At 33.4% G+C, this 23,416-nt stretch overlaps 1 protein-coding gene across 1 annotated transcript; it reads right to left on the reverse strand.

Moving 5' to 3' along the window:
• Positions 1-5,694: 5,694 nt before the first annotated feature.
• Positions 5,695-20,466, reverse strand: LOC128155139 (TGF-beta receptor type-1-like). Its single transcript, XM_052816706.1, has 10 exons — positions 20,315-20,466; positions 15,459-15,573; positions 13,894-14,066; positions 12,875-13,117; positions 11,986-12,216; positions 11,407-11,574; positions 10,846-10,941; positions 8,668-8,865; positions 8,205-8,335; positions 5,695-7,756 (listed from the first exon to the last, which is right to left on the reverse strand). The coding sequence occupies exons 1-10, from the start codon at positions 20,376-20,378 to the stop codon at positions 7,631-7,633; spliced, it is 1,545 nt and encodes a 514-aa protein (XP_052672666.1). The 5' UTR covers positions 20,379-20,466; the 3' UTR covers positions 5,695-7,630.
• Between the last annotated feature and the right edge of the window lie 2,950 nt (positions 20,467-23,416).

A 23,416-nucleotide genomic window follows, 5' to 3' on the forward strand; every position in this document is an offset into this window, starting at 1 on the left:
ATGATACAGTTAAGAGAATATAGAACTACAGGTATTTAAATATTTTGAATGCTGCGTTACAACCAGAATTAAATTATTTGAAAATAAATTTGGCATTGTAGAATATAAATATGTGATTAAACTTATTTATAAATAGTGTCGAATATTTGGACCAGAGATGAACAATTTTTTTCATTTTAAAAGCAAAGAATCAAACCTATTTTAAGATTGTTTTAAGACATGTTACTCAGGTTCATATAATTTTTTTTTACGGAACTCGTTTTGTCGTCTTTCCTTCTATTTAGAATCAGCATCTAATATTATCTTACCTCAATTATCCGTAAATGAGGTATCAACAACCAGCTGACCATTTACGGTAGAGGCAATGTTGTAAACTAAAATTACATTTATCGCTATTATATCATGAACGGTCAGAAGTCTGACCACTATTGCAACTTCACATCATAAGAGGTTGCTATTCACGTACCTCAAACTGTTGACGAGTGATCTAGTTCAGGATTACAGCCAATTAATCGAACATTCCTCCTCAAACTAAACAATACTTACACTGACACACGTGCCTCAAACTGTTGACGAGTTATCTAGTTCAGGATTACAGCTAGCCAATCGAACACTCCTCCTTAAAACTTTACAATACTTACAATGATACACGTGCCTCAAACTGTTGACGTGAGATGAAGTTCAGGATTACAGCTAACCAATCGAACATTCCTCCTCCAACTCAACAATGCTAACATTGATACACGTGCCTCAAACTGTTGACGAGTGATCTTGTTCTGGATTACAGCTAACCAATCGAACACTCCTCCTCAATGCTAACACTGATACACGTGCCTTAAACTGTTCACAAGTGATGTAGTTCAGGATTACAGCTAGCAAATCGAACACTCCTCCTCGAACTTAAACTTAACAATGCTAACACTGATACACATGCCTCAAACTGTTGACGAGTGATCTAGTTCAGGATTACAGCAAACCAATCGAACACGCCTCCTAAAACTAAACAATGCTTACACTGATATACGTGCCTAAAACTGTTCACGGGTGATGTAGTTCAGGATTACAGCTAGCCAATCAAACACTCCTCCTCAAACTAAACAATGCTTACACTGATGCACGTGCCTTAAACTGTTGACGTGAGATGTAGTTCAGGGTTACAGCTTACCAATCGAGCACTCCTCCTCAAACTAAACAATGCTAACACTTATGCACGTTCCTCAAACTGTTGACGTGAGATGTAGTTCAGGATTACAGCTTACCAATCGAGCACTCCTCCTCAAACTAAACAATGCTAACACTGATACGCGTGTCACAAACTGTTGACGTGAGTGTAGTTCAGGATTACAGCTAACCAATCGAACATTCCTCCTCGAACTTCACAATGCTAACACTGATACACGTGCTTCAAACTGTTGACGTGTGATGTAGTTCAGGATTACAGCTAGCCAATCGAACACTCCTCCTCAAACTAAACAATGCTAATACTGACACATGCACCCCTGCAAATGTTATTGTCATTCAAATTTAGACCACGTGGTTTTATTTGACCCTTTTAGTTTCGCAGTAAAAATCGTGCTTCGTGTTTATAGTCTATATCCCAGAATCTAGGTACTTGTAGTCAAATATAAAATATAGACGTTTATTCATTTTAAACTGTACCACCATTAATTGGTGGATACAATGAGTTCTAGATATAAATGTGACAATAGAAAATATAGGTTTTTGTCTGCTCTTGAAACAAATAATATGCTTAGTAGCGACCCCCTAAGGTTTAGTTTTCGATCCGCGACTGTCCTAGTCAAAGCATCAATAGTGAAACAGACTATACTATTTTATGCAGAATGTTCCTTCAAATTGGCTCGATATACTAAGTTTTAATTCAAAACAGACACTCATTCATTTTTAAAAAGCATGGTAATGCACACCAAAAGCAGCAAACATGGCTATGATTTTGTTAAGCAACCCAATGTTTATATTTCCAATCACGTGTAGAGTGGTTGAAAATGAACGATAATTCTGTTCTGAATACCATCGTTTAGTTTAAATAACCACTAGATGATGAAATAAGACATATCCTAATATATTTTCATGTTTTTAAATAAATTAAAGTAGGATATGATATGAAATACGACCAGTAATTACGTATTTTGAGAATATTATCCGATCACTTATACTTCCACTTTAAATTTCACAGGAACTGAACAAATCTCGGTGAAGTCTCGTGAACTTTCATTCGAGCACCTCTGGATTTATTACATACTTAGCAACGATAAAGAAAACATTCCGAACACATTCGCAGGGGTGACACGTGCCTCAAACTGTTGACGAGTGATCTAGTTCAGGATTACAGCTAGCTAATCGAACACTCCTCCTCAAACTTCACAATGCTAACACTGATACACGCGCCTCAAACATTGACGTGTAATGATTTAATGATTATAAATTACTTAATGCTGACCATTTTACTATAGTACAATTGCGATTTTAGTGTAGATTTAGTGTAGATTTAGTGTAGATTTCAATAGAGTTCAGTCCGGATACTTTTAACTTGATAAACCCAGCCATTGAATGGCAAGCTATGCGAAACTGGTTCTGTGGAGTTTTAAGTTCAATAAATCAAGGAAGCATAGGTACATCAACCTAATTGTCGTTAGAGTACACCAATGTCGAATAAAGTGTTGGTACACTACTGAAGAAAACAATAATAATAAGGGCTGTTATTCAAATAAACATGATAATGTTTAGAATCAATGCTTTCCCGCCGTTGTCAAATAGAGTACAGCCTTGTTCTTAATGGTACATATAAGAATATCAAATACCATTTTACCAATGACGTGGCTTGACTTATAAAAAAATAAACCGAACTGTTATATTATATTATCTATAAAGGATCTAATTGTAAAGAACAATATTTTTGAATAACAAAATCTTATGGTAGGGTAGATGACTTTATATAATTACTTGTTCTGTGTGGTGTTTAAAATTATCTCTTCATATTACGATAGGTGTTCTTACATCTTTAAAAATACTCCCAATTGCAATAAAATGCATATTTTGAATTATATTTTAGAAACCGTACCATTTATTATTTTCCTCATTTTTCTATTGATTTTGTATGTCTTGTACTAAATGTTTTGCCTGCTACTCATGTTGAAGTATTACAACTAAGAATATATTTGCATTCATATTCATAGCCGGTTTGATAGCATAACATTAAATTAAATTCATAGCTCAGTTTAATAGAATTATCTAGAATTCTATCAGCTCAATTGATAGCTGTACGTTATAAATCCTATCCACAGCTCAGTTTGATGGCATTGCATTTGCTCTCTATCCATAATTCGGTTTGATAACATTACATTTGTATTATATCTGTAAATTAGTTTTGATAACATTACATTTTTACATGTATTCTACCCACAGAGCGGTTTAATAACAGTATATTAATTTTGTAAAATACACAGCTACATGTGTATATTGCATTTGTTTAATATCCATCTGTTTGATAACATTACATTTGTATTCTATCCACATGCGGTGTTTAAGTATTGCATTTATATTCTATTCGCTCATTTGTTTGATAATAAAACCGCGGGATATTAACTGGCAAGATTGGAAATATACAGCTTACGTCAGTTTCACTTGTTACAGTCAAAACATTTGAAATGGGCGGGAACAAATTGACACGGACGTCTGAGAAAACATTGGATTGAAACTGTACATGTAGCTATAGGAAATGTATTAATTTTTCAATCCACCTCGAAATTTCTAACTTTCTATAAAGCGATCGAAAAACATTATATTAAGTATCAGCAAAGTGATTGAAAAAAAAAATATTGCACCAAATAAGTATATAATCAGCAAATATAATACGCAAGGCAGGGCATTGTCCGATAACATCAGAGAATCAGTCGTCACAAGTCTGAAATCAAGTGGGGCCATAGTTGAAACGGGGTTTATTCACAGAGAACAACCAAAGTTCCCATTTATAAGATTAAAATTATATCCAATAATAGAATATGTAAAATGTTTCATATAAGAAGTCATCAGACAATGCTTTGCCCTGCGTATAATATTTCCGAATTGGTATCTTTTCACATTTGTTGATTATTTACTTACTGATGAAATAAAATGTTTTTCAACCGCTTTTCTGATAGTAATTAAAATGTTTTTCGACCGCTTTAAATTATTTAGCAAGTTAGAAATGCTGAGGTGGATTGAAAACACATTTCCTATAACTACAGTTTCGATCCAATGTTTTCTCAGACGTCCGTGTCAATTTGTTCCCACCCATTTCAAATGTTTTGACTGTAACAAGTGAAACTGACGTAAGCTGTATATTTCCAATCTTGCCAGTTAATGTTCCGCGGTCTTATTACATTTGTATTTTTATTTACAGGTCGCTTTGATAGTATTACGTTTGTATTCTATCCACAGGCTGTGTGCAAGTATTGCATTTGTATTCTATTCATAGCTCGCTTTGATAACATTTCTATTAATTTCAAACAACATTTTGGTGTATAAGCATAACATTTGGCTTTCGTTTATATAAATTAGAATGTAATTTGTTAGAAACATTCATAAATTGTAGAGGTCTGACAATTATGTAGAATGTAAGACAGTCATTTTTTTCCTTCTATTTTATATAACGTTTCCATGCAAGTAAAATATTTTGTGTTCCAATCCTATCAAATGTATGCCAATCAAATAACGGACAAACACCCTAAGATCTAGTTTTCTGTTTGAAACCGCTATGTACACAGACAATGGCGGCAGCTGATGTTTCCTCCCTATTAAAAATCTTAAGGGATCACTATTTTTTTGGTGCGCAATAGAGAGATTTGACGTAATTAGTTCTCTGCAATCAATATTAGAGGTGCGGTTTTATTTTTTTTTGATCGCACTTATGACACATTATGACGAAGTGCACATGTAGCTTGCCCTTTCAATATATAAAAGCCCAATTAGACATACATGTACATGTTTGGTTATACGCGTGTATAACAAATTAAAATCAAATGTCAGGCTTCCAACTATCGTGTTATCACTTCGCCATACATTAGAGGGAAACTAAACAACATTGAGATGGTTAAATCTTCGACTTTGACTTAAACTTCGGAATTTTCCAGCTGGCATAGAACCATTACCCCTTACTTAAAGACAGTTTTGTTTCATCTGAACATATTAACCAAATGGAAAAAAAATCGACTATAACCTTCACATTAACTTGGTTCAAGGTCACTGCATGAAATAAAACAAAATGCTCTTAGTAAAGTATCAGCCAAAAATGGCTAAGTGGAAAGTATATATATGCTCTTGAAAAAAGGATTTTAACTTGATCTTATTAGACCTTGACCTACAAACATCTTTCAAGGTCACTGCATACCCTTTCATCAATGGCACCATGTGGGTGAAGGATAAGCCTAATTAGAGCAAAGGGACAGAACATGTAATTCTGTTATGACCTTAACTTTCGACCTAGAAACATAGCTCACGGTCACTGCACACCCTTTACCAAAAGGCACCATGAAGGTGAAGTATGAGCCAGATTGGGCCAAGGGGAGAGAAGATATGCTCTGGACAAGAGATCTTGGATGGACAGACAGGACAGACAGACAGGACAGACAGACGGACAGACTGATCACTATAGGGCGCTTGCAAAGCGGATCCTTAATAAATAGACTAGAAAGGCAATCAATTTCAAAGATTTAATTTCCCAGACGGTTGTGACAGTTTACATAATCCACATGTGCAATGAATTATTTCAAACACCCAACAACGCCCAAGGACTGCTCTACATAAATGTAGATTCAAAACCAAACAAAAAAAATCATTTTTTTCCTTAAAATTCTTTCATGATCTTAAATATTCAACATCAAAAATGAAAATGCATTCATATACATGTATATATACTGTCAACCTTCAAACTGCTATATAATGCAAAAGCATGCAATAGGGTGATAAAAGTGGTAAAAATTTGTTGCTTTAAGAGTATGTTCTCATAAAATATTAAGCCAGCTAAAATTTATGGGACATGAAACATTGTCCTAAATTGTAATACAATAGTGTATGAATGTATCTGTTTTGTCATAAACTAGTGTAAGTGTGTGTGTGTGGGTGTATATATATATAAGTAGTCCGTACAACATGTTTGCTACCTCTAGATACTTGTAATTCCTGAGTTTTTGGTTTCTAGACAGTGCTAAGAGAACTACATGTACTTAAATGTCAAGATCCAAAAATTCATTTGTTTTTATCTACTACAATAATGTTTTTAGAAGTAATTCCATTGTATATTTATATGGTGTAAGTAATAATCATATACATGTATTTAACACTGGTTTCACAGAAACACCAAATCTGGCTGCAAATTTGTTTGTGTTGGATATGTCTTGAAAATTAAAAAAAAAAGATTCAGAAGACTATGTTTAAAAAAGCCGAGACATAGACTGGAGTGACTGCTGTAATAAATAGTCTACATGTATTAGTGTGACTAAACAATAGAAAAATAAGGACTATTCAAATCCAATACAGGCACACATGTTACACTAAAGCTGTCATATCTAAACAATACACAAGTACAATGTATGATACTCATGGCACGACATTCATCCCTCAACACAAGTTCATAATCATCACTTTTACAGGACACCAATATGCTGTACAAATCTACAACAGCCACAGCATTCCAGAAATCTGACTTACAGAGAAGAACATGTTACCACTTTAGAAGATCATCTTTGATTATTTACACAATGACAGTTTGAAGTGATGTTAAAAAATAATCAGTAAAAGAGCTCAATTTTTAAATGACCTATTATAAATGTTGACCTTTGAGGTAAAATTTAGGATCAGGGAAATAGTAAAATACAGAACCTTTCACAAAAGAATTAAGGAAAATGTCAATAGTTAAACAATCAATTAAAAAGTCAGTGATAGACACACCAACTGACAGACAGACAGTCCATGCATCACAGAGAGAAACAATAATATAAGATAGTGTCTGTCCTTAATTAAAGCTATTCATCTGCTTAAGCATCAAATTTAGAATTCATTTCTGCCTTTCTCTTTTTTTTTCTTTCTAGTGAGGTAGATAAAGTAATCTAGTGCAACTTCATTAAATTTTTGAAATTGTTGAAAAAACAAACTTATTGAAATTAAAAACCAGCCATTGAAATACATTCTAGTACTTGATGCATTTAAACTCATGAAAAGCTCTTTAAAATAAAACTGGAAGAATAAATTTCCCTTATATGGCTAAAAGAAGTACAAAAAATACAATAAAATAACAACGAGGTGTATACATTTTTTTTTTAGACCTATGGCAAGTACAAAAGATACCATAAAATAACAACCAGTTGTAGATGTGTTTGCCTTATTGCAAGTCTTGTATCAAACAATATTCTGATACATGTACATGTACATAGAGAGTACAAATTCTCACACTCACTCAACAGGCACTGCCAAACACTGATATATCACAAATGCCTGCCTGTCAACAGTTCCTTGCGAATAAAAAAACTCTGAAAGCCCATGTCATCCATACATGCTCCACATGTACACTTCTGAACAAAAATGGATGGATGTTCATCAGTTTTGACTGTTAAGAACACCTTTTGATAACAATAAATCAAAATTTCATGTCTTCTGCCTTTGCCAAATTATCTAGAGATTTTTTAATGCGAAGAGTGGTCAATCGGGCGGCAGGGTTATGATACCAACATTCCCTCATCAGGCGTGACATCACCTTCAAACTCTATGAAAGAGAGTAAAAAAAAAAAAGAAAGTCAAATGAAGAAAGCATCTCAGATACACTCTAGGGTTATATATTCAGTTTACATATACTTAGTTTAAGGGAGAACAAAAAGATTGGTAAAATTTCTCAATTACTGTAAAGTCTTGTGTATTAATGAAACAAAGCACAAATGGGAGTAACTAACTCAACATGTCAATTGATGACATACTATACACAGTGAAATATTCGTCCTCGTTTTCTTTTTGCCCCTTCCCCCCTCCTTGTCAGCAAGTGAACTTAAGACTGGGTGAATTCCAATGTTTCAAATTATCTTTTTTTCAACACAACTATGTCTGAATGAATTCATGTCGGGACAAAACTGTTTGCATGTTTTGAAGGGCGAAATCTACACAGGGTAACAATAACCCTGTATACATTAGTTCTGACACAGATTAGATAGTTGTCTTACCTCAATGGTCTGCCACCGGTTGGGGATTCCTGGTCTCTGACGATCATCACACACGACCTTCTTCATGTCCTCTAGACTGGGGTCAGAGGGCACAATATCATAGAACGGCAGCTGGTAATCCTCCACTATACCTAGGGCAGGGATAGAGGGAACAAGAAAATCAGCTTAACATCTTGGACTCTTTCTCATAGAGGAAACTCTCCAATCTATCTAGTTCTTCACTTGCAAAGTTCTTATAAATATCATGTCATGTTAATTAGGCCTCTTACATTCTTTGCTGTTAAAACATTCAATTCATTGTGGATCAATTTCTGTGGAATCCTGGGTTACACTTAACCCACTAACCTACATCTTCACCCAGAGTAAAATTGTTGGTGCAGGAAAAAGGGCTTATTTCAAATGTGAAATCTGTATTCGTTTTTTACCCTTTTTAAATAAACAAAACAAGCATTATCGAGCCTACCTCCCACTGAACAGCGTCGTGTTATCTCCCATAGCACCAGTCCAAACGAGTAAACGTCCGCCCTCTTGAAGGAGTCGAACTGATTCATACTGATGGTATCACTCAATACCTCAGGGGCCATGTACCGCTTGGTCCCGACCCGATTATTGGGGGCAATGTCCACTGCATCTGTCACAGGGTCATGTCGCACTGCAAGACCTAAAAATGTCAAAAATGAAAGGTCAATTCTTATAATCAACATCAAAGACATTCAGCATGTAGGAAATATGTATATTTAAACTAAAAATATTCTCAATTTCATTGAAATGTTTTTATCAAACACTAAATACCCAGTAGAGAAATTTTTGTTGAAAAAGTGCAGGTACTGCTTTGCAAGTTTCATTCTTAAGGACAATTTTTACCATAAAGAAATACTTGCTATTCAAAATTAGAATAATGCATTATGGATGAATTTCTGATATTGTTTTTTTTTCCTGCTCAGAAATAAAAACAACACTCAATTATCCCTGTTTTTGTTTTCATTACTTCTGAACAGACCTCAAAAAGCCTTTAAGGAGAATTGCAACAGATAATGACAGTGTATTGATTGGTATAACATTGCGTTGTTCTGTTCCAGAACCCTGAGCAGATATTATCATTACTCATATGAATGTGACCTTGACTTTCGTCAACCTCATAATCAATAAAGGTTATTGCCAGGTCGCAAGAATGGCTAAAAATCCACATCACAAAATGAGCTATTTCCAAAAACAAAATCTAATACACTGCAGGATGGATTACAGGTCTGTAATGGTTAGGGACATTGTAAGATTTATACATATTAAGCATTTTATCTCCTTTTCTGCTAAAATATACAATCTAATACTTTCAGTATTTGAAACAAAATAATGTTATTTATATATGCACAAATTGAGAATCATGGTAAAATTTTTAAAACTCACAAAGTTCTTAGTGCCTCTTTCAAATGGGTTTAACTCTTTTCCCCTTAGAGGTTTCTATCCTTTAACCCTTAATGACGCGTGTTGACGACCCTGGCCATATCCTTAATGATGACTTTTGACGCACCCAATACACAGCTCTTAATTAGACCCCTCAACACCTGTTGTTTATTATAAACATTGACTGGTATACACCTGGCCGTGTATACGGATGGTTGTTCACTCATTCTAAATAAAGATATCAGGTGATTTACCTGTGTATGGTGGCGTGATGCATTACTACAATAAACAAAGATGGCGGACTACGATGCTGACATCGCACATGTTTTCACTTTTTGTTTATAATCAAATTTAGAGGCAGAATTTTCTAAATTTATTGGTAGTGAGATTGAATGATGAAAGCCAGATGTCAAATTCATGCAAAATTTTGTGGAAAAATTTGTGTAGTTACAGAAAATGGAACACAAGGTGTGCATTACCTGCAACACCTAAATACACGAATCTACCGGTAGATTTGAATTTTTTCAAAAAGTTAACACAGTTATTTTGTTAACATGTTAGATTTGTCAAATCCTCTTACACCATTTATTGAAAAATAGATATAAGTCTGAAAACGATAGACATAAATTGAAATGTCAGCCACAGGTACATTTAATTATTTACTATCAAAAAACGAATTCCATGATGATAATGGAATCTTTATATAAGAATCATTAAATAATTGTTTGTAATACATACAGTTTTAAATATGTTAATCAAGTATCTGTTGTGAAATTATTCTTAATAAAGCTTTAATGTAGAACATTCAGTTTTATTTTCATATACCTGTTAGCACCTGTATTGTTTTATTAGTAAATTAAATAAAATTTTTTTTAATGAATATTGAAAGTTTAATTCATTACAAATCCATTGATTTATAATTTTCTATGTGTTTGATTTGCTAAGACCTGTAATAAGCTTATTCAAAAACACACACCAGCTGTTTTCAGTTCATCTGAAAATACTCTAAGGGTAGCCCAGGGTAGAGTGTTAAGGATATGGCCTATGCGTCAAAAGGTGGCATTAAGGGGTAAAGAGTTAAATACATGTATAGTGACTTCATACACTTTGTAAAAGGAATACAACAGTATATTCACTTGTACCAATGGAAGAAAATACCTTTCAGTTCAAATAAAAAGTATGAAAATGAATAAAATGTTATTTTGTTTAACTGCCTAAAACACGTTAACTAATATCTCACCTAAATCTGCGATGCAGCAGCTAACTCCATCATTTCTCACCAGGATATTTTTACTTTTTAAATCTCTGTGGGCGATAGCTGGTTTCCCAGCATGAACTAAAATTTTTAAAAAAGCACATAAAGATACACACAATAAATAAATAAATGAGATACAAAATATATAAATAAACTCTTTAAAGCTTTTGTTTGTCAAATGCTATGCCCATCCATAACTTTATTGAATCTGCAGTTGATATAATTTCAGAGTTAAATGCCAATTTATGCAATTTAATCTTGAAAGTTAAAAGGTATTTTGTCTCTAATATGTAAGTTGAAAACTGGGTAACATATATAAGCATGGAGAAAATTTACAAAGCCTATAATTAATTGTTGTCATTGGGGTATACAGAACTCGTAACATGCAGAAATTACCATGTTTACAACCATCAAAATTAAGATGACATTAGGAAATAAAGTAAAACTCGGATAAATGACTAAAAAGGTACATGTTCCAATTTGGATGCACGAAAATAAAGGATTAAGTAATTAAAAGTAGGTTTTATTTGTTAATACTGCGCTCACTCTCAGTGCCCACTATGTCCATATGGAGGTGGGCAAGCCCACAGGCTGCTGACATAGCTAGTCTTATCATCTGTGTGGTTGATAACACGGTTCTATTCAGGTAATCAAACAGCGATCCATTGGCGTGGTAGTCGGTAATTAACCAGAGCTGTGTCCAGGTGCCATTATCTGTAGAAAAAACAGTCATGTTACACCAAAAAAAACACTTGTAATGGGTGTTAAACCACTGAGAAGAAAAAACTTGCCCAAAAAGTATAAAAAAACAAAACAAAAAAACCCCCAATTAATCAATGGTCTGATGGTGTAAAAGATTCTTTACATTTCAGAGTATTATTTCCATTATCTTTTTCAGTATAATTATTTTTGATCAGGTTTATGCAGTTTTCTACATTGAAAGAAAAAAAATCTGCAGAACACATCTTTTGTATTTTGTATTTCACAAATGTTAAAAAGATAATATCTGACCCATCAGTCAGTAGTACTACATTGAATGCCAAAAAATTGAGCCACAAATTCTAATGATTCCACTGTATATCAAGCTATTTGTATGCAAATGTAGTCAAAGAACACAGGTCTAACCTTTGTTGTCTGCGGCTATGAATCCCAGAATATTCTCATGACGCAGCATGACCGTCTGATAAATCTCCGCCTCTCGGATCCACGATCGCTCCTCCCTGGAGGAGAATATTTTGACGGCTACGTTCTCCGCCCGCCACCTCCCACGCCACACCTCTCCATAGCGACCCTTCCCAATGATCTCCACCAGCTGAATCTGTCTGGCAATCGTTCTCTGGACCAGCAAAGGGAGTCCTTCCAACCAAAACATAACAAACGGTTAAACATTATCATCTACAACTTGTGTGACAGAAATCTTTCAATTTAGTAAGTGTACAAAGAAAAGAAAAACTAAATATTCTAGTTTGAAAGTCATATTGACATATGTTATATTAAATTATTATATTATCATATTATATTATATGACCTTGTTATATTAAAGAATTTTTAGGGTGGTACTTGTTTTCATGAATATAAATTTTAATACAGACTACCAGTACTTAGATATAGGCCAATCCCAATCACTAACAAATCACTAAAACTGTTTGTTTACATATGGATGAAATTGAAACTAGTTATAAAGCAAGCTTACAGCTACATATACATAAAAAGCTGTGCACATGGTGACAAAATATCTTAATTTTGGTTCATATTCATTTTTCAAGATCAGTTTCAGTTCAAATTGATCTTTCATTGATATGTTTGAGATCAGTTTTATCTATCGAAGATCAGTTAGAATTCAGACTTATCTATCATTGGTCTGTTTATATTCAGACTAATGATCCACAGATCTGTGTAAGCTTAGTTTCATGGATGTGTGTAAGTTGGATTTACTAGTAATTAGTCTGAGCTCAGACAGATCCATTATAGATCTGACTGGATACAATAACTCCAGTCATTTACGGTGATTTACCAGATCCGGATCCAGAGTATTCCATGATCATCTCCCGCAGGGTGTCGGTGGTCTGCCCAGGCTGCATGAAGGGCTGGGTCTCCCCGTCCGACACACTCTTGGGAGCCATACAGATGCCCTGCTGCTGACACTGCCTGTAGGACAGGAAACAGATCACGAAGAAGACTGACACCAGCACCACTGGCCCCGCGATCAGCCCCACCAACTCCAGGGTCCCAAAGGTCAGACGCTGCTCCACAGAGTCTACAAGGTCACCACAATGTCATATTATTTCACATTCAAATGCATACTTACAAGGTCAAGTGCTCTAATCAACTTTACATTATGCTTTATCCAACGTCAATATCACTCAATGATGCAACAAAAGGTGAATTCTTGTCAACTAAATACATAATTATCATTCAAATAATAGTTTTGTTATTCAGTCAATCTATAATAATATTCAGTCAATAATTTTAATTGTTGCTATGAATTGTGCAGCATGAAGCTTTTGTGTGCATGGAGGTGTTTTGTGTATGTTGAGGAAAAGGGACTGAGGGTTTGATCTGTTTGAAATTGTGACAAACATTCAAATTGAATTATACAATTTTCTTTTAAATTTTCACCCATAGCAACGAACATCCTGTATAAAATAAAGGTGTATTATAAGACTTTCTTATACATATTTATACATGTAAGAACACAAATTACAGAGGAAGAAAGAACGATGTATGAAAATATTGTTAGGTAAGAAATAACTAAGGCTGTCCAGTAAATAAATAATAAACCCTGCTGAACCTTCTTTTTGGATAAATGCTATAAAGATTTGACCTTGACCCATCAAATGACCTCAAGTGATACTTGATGATATAAGTACAGTATGTAATTTCTCTACACCTTCAACTTTCATTTTACAATAATTCTTGAGCATTTGTTGAGTGGGAACCAGTTCTTACATTTCAATGCCATTTATTTATTATTTTGTGGAGTAATCGGATGAGAGTCAGCTGAGTTCAGCTTTTAAATTTTAATAAACTTACCTCTGATCTCTGGGAAACGAGTTGTCGGAGGGGGAAATGTTGGAAAGAGGTGTCTATTGCAGAAATCTTCATCATTACAGCAGAGTTTACTGGATATACTGGCCATAGGGTTACTGGTTAAACACTCAAAAACATCCCCGTCCAGGGGCCCCAGATCCACCTTCTCGATACATCTGGAAACAAGTCACAATATAAAGTAATAGTTCTGATGCAAACTTCTGATTTTTCTGTTAGTATTTCAAGAATCATATCAATGATGCACTTACCACTATACATGTCCTGGTCTGATCACTTACTACAAAGCTACAGTCTACATGCAATCAAATCAACAGTTTACCTTTGCATTCTAATTCATAATTGTAACAAATGTAATTATCTTACATGACTATCATTCTTCAAGATTTTAACATTAAGACTCTAAAAAGAGGGAGGGTGTTGTCTGTCCAGCTGTATAAACCAGCAATGAGATGCGAGTGCCTCTCTTATTGGTCTCTTGGTGTGTTTGTATTGCATTGATTGGACTCGATTGGTATGACAGTGTATATACTTTGCATATATTTTGTGGGGGTGGATACAGGTAGCTTCACAAATGTAATGGTCCCCCTCAGGCAAACAAAGTACCTATTGGAGCAGGGCTTGAATTTGGGGTAGGCTTAGGAAGTGCAATTAGGAAAGCTAGCTTTGTGTTCTATTTTTATTTTCCAATATAAGTAAATCCATACCAGAATCAAAGAATGTTGCCAGTGTTGGTTTCAGATCCATATTACAGAAGTCTGTACGACAGCATTCAACGTTACTTATATTTAACCGTTTGCCTTTTCTCTGACAAATGCGGGGAAGACCCCCAGCAGAGAAAAAGAAACTCCGCCCTGTAGAATAGCAACTGAAAGAGAGGTCAAACCATCAGAACGCTTGCAATGTAGTAAATAAAGCACAGAGCCTTAGTAAGGAATGTAATATACCTGTGCCTTTTACTCATCAGTAAACCTGCAACACCTGACACACCTGGGCTGCGTTCAAGATTGTTACAGCTGAGAAGGGCCATGTAATTGCAATGATCTTGAAAGATACTCTTTTATAACTGCTACATAAAAACGCGTAGCCTAAATATCAAATGCTGAATTCTATCTCTACAACAACTACCATAAATACACTGTACAACCTTTGTAATACTTTTCTCATCTATTAGATTGTATACATGTACCTGTGTCTTGTCCTATATCATTTGGCACACCTGAACATACCTGTGTCTTGTCCTGTATCATTTGACACACCTGAACATACCTGTGCCCAACCCTATATCATTTGACACACCTGAACATATCTATGGCTAGTCTTATACCATTTAACACACTTGAACATACCTGTGGTTTGCCCTTCATCATTTGACACACCTGATGACATATGTGGCTAGTCTTATACCATTTGACAACCTGAACATACCTGTGGCTTGTCCTATATCATTTGACACACCTGAACATACCTGTATCTTGTCCTATATCATTTGATACACCTGAAAATACCTGTACCTTGCCCAATATATCATTTGACACACCTGAACATACCTGTAACGAATTTTGATGGTTCCATCTTTTCTGTAGGCTCTAAGAGTTAGGCACAATCCGGTAGTTTCACATGTTTGATTTCTATCAGTGCACTCTTCACAATAACACTTTAAACCTGCAAAGTGAAACATTAAACTGTCATGTAAACTACATGAATCTGATTAGTCAAGAAACTAATATATTTTTGCTGATGATGTAGATTGTGATATACATAAATGCAAATACCGATAGGTCTCATATCTGCTACAAGTTTATTTTTTTTTCTCTTAAACTGGAATTCCTTCTTTTTAATATTCAAGTGGCATTTAAACTTAAAATATTTTAAGATATTAGGAATGATAGTTTGAGAAATCTGGTACAGTAACAAATTAGCATTGGTTATGTGATCTTTCTCCTATTGCTCAGATAGTACACATTTCTGAACATGTGGAGTTATAAATGTATATACGCAATGAAATTAAATTGTAAATAACACGGAAAAGCAACCATTCAAAATCGCTCTTGTTGTTTCATTACGATAGGGAAAAAAGAAAAAAATATGGAGGAGTGATGACAAAAAGTTAATTGTATTACGGTATATATTTGGTGTGAGGCAATTACATGTATAATCATTAATTACAGTTCATTCCAAGTTCACTGGTGTCTTACCTGACTTTCACTTTCATTAAAAACGTTTCTATTCCTATGTGTTAGCCTAGAATACTCAAGATTCTGGATCAGGTCACCCCCCCCCAAAAAAAAACACCACAATCTACATATCTTGTAAAGACCTTCAGGCTATATCTTTTATGTAAAAAAAATCAAGTGAAATTTTTAAAGTATATGACGTACGACATCAGAATTTGTCAAATTTGATTGGGACTAGTAAATTTATTAACTTAAGCATCTATCTGTCTGAAGAGTCAGAAGCAAATGCTTTTAATAAACCTGTGTATACATAGAAACTTATGTGTTGGCACACGACCATCTGTTACAGGCTTACAGCCACAGTGCTCAGACGCCATTCAATTACCTGCCTCACTACAAATCACTTAATTTTTCCCAATTTCATAGAATTCAATCTGATTTGCATGGTGCAGCCAACCTGTATAAATACATGTACTGAATTACCCACTGATGTCAAGGAAACCAAATAAGATATGCTAGTCCAATCTAATATTCAAAACTTCATATTCAAATGATCTCAAAACTGACATGCTACATCAGTTTTGGAAGTATTTTAAAATTAAATTGAAATAAGTTGGCCGGAGCTTATAAACCCTGCTCGGGAAAAGGGCTGCCTAATTTAATCAGAGTACAAAAAATGTAACTATTTGAATATGCCATTACCTCACACTCGTTATATTAAGAGGGCTCAATTATCATGGCCATTTTAAGAGTATATTGATGATCAGATCTCACTGAATAGAAGAGCTCTATATATCGTAAACGGTTATAAAGATATTGCCATGGATAATACTCAAATTTTTAAAGCTAATATATATTGAATTTATCTTTACAAAATAAGTTTTTATACCTTAAACATGTTAAAAAAATTTTTCTCAAACTTTACTATAGATCAGATGGTTAACCTTTTGACCACCCAGCCTCCTTAAATTATAAATCCAAATAGAATTTCAGCAATTCTTATTGTTCTTTCTTAGAATTCTGTAGATATCATGCTAACTGTCTTTTTTAAAAAGCAGATGGGAATGTAATAGATTATGTTTATGTGGCAAAATTAAAGCCAGTAAGTCAGTAGGACCCTTTGATATTAAGATTTCACTTTGGCAAGCAACCGAAATTTGAGTAGAATTTAAAATCAAGAATTTTAAGGACAGTGAAGGAACTGTCTGAAGATTTAGTGAAGATGCCAAGTACAAATATCCTAACCAAGCTGGGTCTTGCCAAAAAATTAAAGATGCATGAAATCAATCCAAATCTGTTTGAACATTTGCTGATGAGCTATCAGCATCAAATTAACCTTCAAGAGTTAAAAATCCCTTCTTAAGCAAAAACAAAAAAAGACCCCTCCCCTCCCCAAAACACAACGTTATACCAAAACTACAAATATTTCATGTTCAGGATCTAAATGCTATTCCATCACTTTTTGGTCCTAGCTTCATTGGGTCTAGTCTAGACCATAAATATTGGGATATTTTGCGTTCTTTGAGAAATATTGGGAAAAAAAATCTAAGAAATATTCAGAAAATTATTACACATTAAGAATTATCATTTTTGTGGCAATAGTTGTTACATTGTGTTAACTTTCTTTCTATTTTGATGTTTATAGGAACATGTGAAAGAAGTTATGATTGTATACATCTAAATAGTTTACACATGTATATGTCCTTCTCATGATACATTTAATTGGGAAAAATTCCAACAAAGTAAAAGGTTTAATAATCTTAAAAAAAAGGAAATGAGCCTTTTAACTACCCCCAAAAACAAGATCCCTGATGATACAACATCCATTATGTTCTACTGTTAGTAGAACATTGTAGTACAATGTAAAATCCACATGAAAATTTCCTGATGAGATGTTTTGTTAAATGAACAATATCGATAGTACTTAGTAAACATTAAAATACAAATCATCTACCCAAAAGAAAAATAAAGAACATTATTTGAGGAGATTGTGTTTCCATTTATAATTATGAAATAGACTAAATTCTCATTAACAATTAATTAGCGCATGTGGTAATCTTTAAAAACAGATTTTGTACCAAATAAAAAAAAATTTCAACACAGTTGCTATCTCTTTGACAGTGTAAAATTGTAACTCCAAGAATAAATCCAGTTGTGAAATAAAATATGTTTGAAATAAAATGAGGATGAAATTACAGAGTATGAAAAAATGACGATATAACCAACAAATGAAGAAACTGGCTCAGACGACAAACGCCCACAATGTTTATCACATGCTGTCTCACACCTGACTCCAAATGGGATATAAATTTGAAGTGCAAAAAGTAGAAATATCTTATTTTGCAAAAAAAAAATAATGGTAAATCCACATTAGAATAGATGAAATGGAACAACTTTTGGTAAACAACTTTCTCTGTAACCATACTATTAAAGATATTGATCCCTCAGTATATCCAAAACTTCTTGGGAATAAATCAATAACTATAGGCTTATAGGAAAACTTGCTAACCAAAAGTTGTTGCATTTGATAAACATTAATGCGGATTTATATAAAAAATTATAACAATTTTTTTTTTTCATTTTTTGCACTTGAAATTTATCTATCACATCCTATTTGGGTGATTGGTCCCACCTGTTTAGCAATGCTCAGAACCAGTCAAATTAGTCAAGTGACCATCCGGTCACACTTAAGACCTATAAACATAAAATACACTTACAACTGAGCTCTACAAAATTGGAGGAAATTTTAAGTTCATTTATTAATTATATCATGATTTTATCGAGATTTCATCATGTAAACATGTTTGTAAAATTGTGAGAGATATTGCCAAACTTATAATAGTGAAATGTGTCATTTTTCATCTCAATAAATTGCTGGTACTACCATCATATCACAATATATTCATAAACTAGCATTTTCAGGTTTTTGAGAGCACCAATTCTCTCCAAATATTGTAATTAAACTGATATTTTAAATGTCAAAACGTGTAAGACTATGTAATGGCAGAAGACACATAAATAACAGAGATTGGGAACTGATCAAAATCTCGTGAAATCTCACGGTCCCGATTGTATAGTATTCCCAGTTTAAATCAGACAGTATATCTTTCAAATAAACAACTATATCGAAATATAAACAGCTATATTACCAAAACAATCAAAATATTATTTTTCATGAGTTTATCATCAACTTTATGTCTTATAAACAATATTAAAAGAGGAGTTTTAGGAGGCAGTTGGCTACCCGGCATCTGAGACTTCTCCAAAGTTTTAAAGCTGGTCAATATATTTTCTATATTTATTAAACTTATTTTACAATTTTTTGTTTCAAAAAATGTCTAAAACCTATGCCTATTTTGATGAAATACTTTTGGTTTAAGATCATTATGATCTCAGTTAATTAAAAAGTAGTTCTCAAAGTAAGGTCGGTCCCGTAACATTTTTCAACAACAAAACATGCCAATGCCCAGTAATGGTGAATTTGCCCAAATCCCTGTTATTTATGTCTCTGGTGGCAGAATAGGTACATGACAACAATTGGTCTAAAGCCAATATGACCACAAATAGTATACATGGTATAAGCAAACTGCTTGTCTGCTGCATGATAGTATTATGTCAGAAGAACACACAATGAATGACACGTGACTGTTGATGAAAAAATCATAAAGGTATCTGTTGGATATTGTCATCTCATTATAATGACACAAGACATATCATATATTTAACAACATTTGTGGACACTAGTACCGGTTCTGAAATGCAACCGAAGAGGCCATGCCCCAATCCAAAGTTTCATTAATTACCCTCTAAATATATAAACCTATAAACACTAGGGATCAAAACTTATATCTTATGCTTTTGAAATACAGACATCCATCCACATATATCATGATTATAAAACAAAATTGTAATGAATTGTAGAAACTTCACATCAAGTGACATCATTATACCCATTACAATCCCAATTAAGTCAGTGGCGAAATCATATAAATGAATTATTTTAATACAATTTAGTAATTTAATTTTCAACTAAGAATACGATGTTATAGGTGAGATTATTTAATGCTGATGAAGTCGGCATGTAGAGTTATATACAACTTGGAGTGTGAGTTAGCTGCCACAGGTCAACACAACATGGAGCAGCGAACGACTAATCAGCTGCACTAATTGCGGACAAAATCACCGTTCTCTGTCGAAAATGACAACATGGATGTTAATACAATACATACCCGTTGAGAAATCAGTAAAAGTACTTATGAGGAACAAACAGGCTAAGAGATAATAGGGTATCATTTTCGAGCACCTGTGTTTTGGTGCCTACATTTTATATTCCTGCCTCGGTCAATCGGATATTATTGCGCGCTGTAATATAGTTCCGGACATCTAGCACCTTGTAATCGTACTTTTTAGAGCGTATTGTACGTCTTCTCTATTCGTCGATTTGGTAATATTTTGGCGTATTTGTAACTACAAAACATAATGATTTAATGATGAAATAAGACTACATAAACTACACAAACAAGCATCGATTAGTGTCGGTGCGCGTAGGAATATTGATTTGGTTGACTATTACATAATCATGTCTAGGTCCAGGGGTCAAGAAGGAGAGGATCCATGTACTTTTTGGTGTTTAGCAATCTTGAAGATTGTGCAAGGGTAATAGTTAATTAGCTTGGAATTTAAAGAGTGCGACAATTCTATTGAAGACCTATGATATAACAGTTTAAAGTGAACTTAGGCATCATTATACTGTATACATGTAAGTTAGTCACCAAAATTTTCAAATCCCTCAACTCATTCCTCAACTCAAATCCTTTAAAGAAAAGTGCATAAAGAATGTGGGCGCTTAAGATGTAGATTCGGCAGGAATCTGGGCGCACAAGGAGAGTGAAAATTTCATCAATTAATTTTGAATATTTTTCGAATTATAACCGTTATTTGGCTTCTGTTGGATGTGGAATGAGTGGAAAAATATTTGAAATGCAAAAGGTTTTATTATAATATGGGTCTAAATATAGCAACACGATGCAATTCATTCAAAATCCTACTTATTTACAACTGTTTTTAAATGATTTTATTGTCTCTGGGTCTTCTCTCCACAAATTTGAAATGTGTAAAGGTAACATATTTCAACATTAAAAATGTCGCTTTTTAAAAAAAGATGGAGAGATGACCCAGAGATGACTAATTATGTACTTTTTCAAATTGTTTTTGAAGGATAAAAAACAAAGTCCATTGATATGACAGTGTTGTTTCAAACAGTACTTTATATAGCATATATTGACAAGTCTCCGTGGCTCAGTGGTTTCGTCCTGGATTTAATGAATATATACATTCAGTGTTTTGGGTTCAAATCCAACTGGTGGTCTTTTAAAAAAAATTAAACTTTTTTCTTTTAAATGTTTGTTATTATAACATGATGTTGAATTATAATATACCGGTATATTTTAATTTGTTTTTATTGATTTCAAGATCTGCTGTATGAACACTATAAAAAAATTCTTTTCTTATTACTAGTTTTTTAGGATATACACAATATAACTTCATTAAAATATGTTTTCATTAACATTTCCAACTAGTTATCGATTTACCTCTCATTGCCATTTTTTGAAAGCTTTGTGAGTTTTTTAATAACCGAAATAGCCATGTACTTCCACTCTCAACATAATATATTTTTGTTGAAACCTGTACATAGCCTTTCGAGGTTATAAACATTTAAATCCCAATTGATTCGTGTCGAGGATTCCTGCAAACTTACAATCTTGTGCGCTCACTTTCTTTGAGGTCAAACCTCACATTTGAGGCTGAGTATTGACTTGAGGAAAGTTGGTGACGGCGGGTTATAAAGCGTAAATTGCCCCAACCCCGGTTATACTCGTATAACTTGGGTAGACATTTAGTTCATTTCTTAAATAAATAGCAGCTGCTTAGATAGTTATGTATACTTAGATACAAAACAGTAATTAATAAATTGCTGTAAAATTGAGTCTAGTAGACAATTGCTATTGTGAGACTGTAGAAATCGTTAAAGAAATTATGACATAATACCTCACTTATAAAATTATAGTTTTATATAGGTAGGCACCTGATCATACCTCTATCTATTTGGAGATCCGTATTGCTCTGCTTTGATTTTGAATTTCGTTTTATGGATTTTTGAGATGGTTCACGGTTTGTTATTGTCATTTTTTTCATAGACAAGTTTACTTGTAGACATTTCCAGTGAAGACTTAATTGTAAAATGTACGTACTCCTACATATAATTTTCAATGGGCCGTTGTACTGCATGTTTTGTGGCGTAAAGTGACAAATAGTTTTTTTTTAAAGTTACAGGCGAACTATCACTGCTCTATGAAAATTGTTTTCAAATGATGGCAAGCCAACGTGCACCATAAAATCACTATAATTAATAAAATTACTCTTTTATAATATCTGAATATAAAGAAACACAAAAAAACTTGTCCTTAAAATCTCACAGATAAAAAATACATGTATGTTTATGGATTAACAATGGATTAACAATGGAACAATCATTTTGTTTTTCTGTTTATCACATCATAATTTAATTCTGGTAACGCGCTTTCTGGTTGGCTAAAAATCATTTTATATCGTATAAAGAATGTTGCCTACGTCATAGTAAGACTAACGTCAAAAACGTATCAATACGTTTTGATTTTGTACAATTTTATGTCATTTTTAAGGTCAAATGACCGTTTTTATCTACAATGAAGAGTAACAAAATTAAATTATAAGCAATGAATTCAATATTTATTAGTTTTATACGATATAAAATGGTTTGGAACAGTTTACGCTTTTTCGCTTCGCGGTTTATAAAGCGTAAACTGTCCCAGTTTACTGTAGGGTTTTATATCGTATAAAACTAATAAATATTGAATTCATTCCTTAATTATTGAAAATATTCAATATAAGGCGAGAGGGTTTGATTCACAGCATCTTTTAAACGGAACATTTATTGTATATTCATTACAATTTTGAAAAGAAAATGGATCAAATCAATATTTAACAAGCATTGAACATATTTAAGGTTACAAATCAATGCTATCATGTTTATTATACAATGTTTGGAATAATTTTTGAAAGAATTATAAGATTTGTTAATAATTTAACTTTTCAGAATCTTATAGTCCATCCTATTATAGGCATTTACACGCCTTATTCCCACAATCTTCTTCATCAGTATACTATCTACTCAGAAGCTATAGAATTAATTCTTTTAAATGCTTTGCAAGTGCAACAAAAACATGTAGTAATCCCAGCAAAAAGATTTAAATATTTATATACCACTTATCTACCAATGTTTTCAGTGAGAG

The sequence above is a fragment of the Crassostrea angulata genome, chromosome 7 (assembly GCF_025612915.1).
Source record: "Crassostrea angulata isolate pt1a10 chromosome 7, ASM2561291v2, whole genome shotgun sequence".
Lineage (NCBI taxonomy): Eukaryota > Metazoa > Mollusca > Bivalvia > Ostreida > Ostreidae > Magallana > Magallana angulata.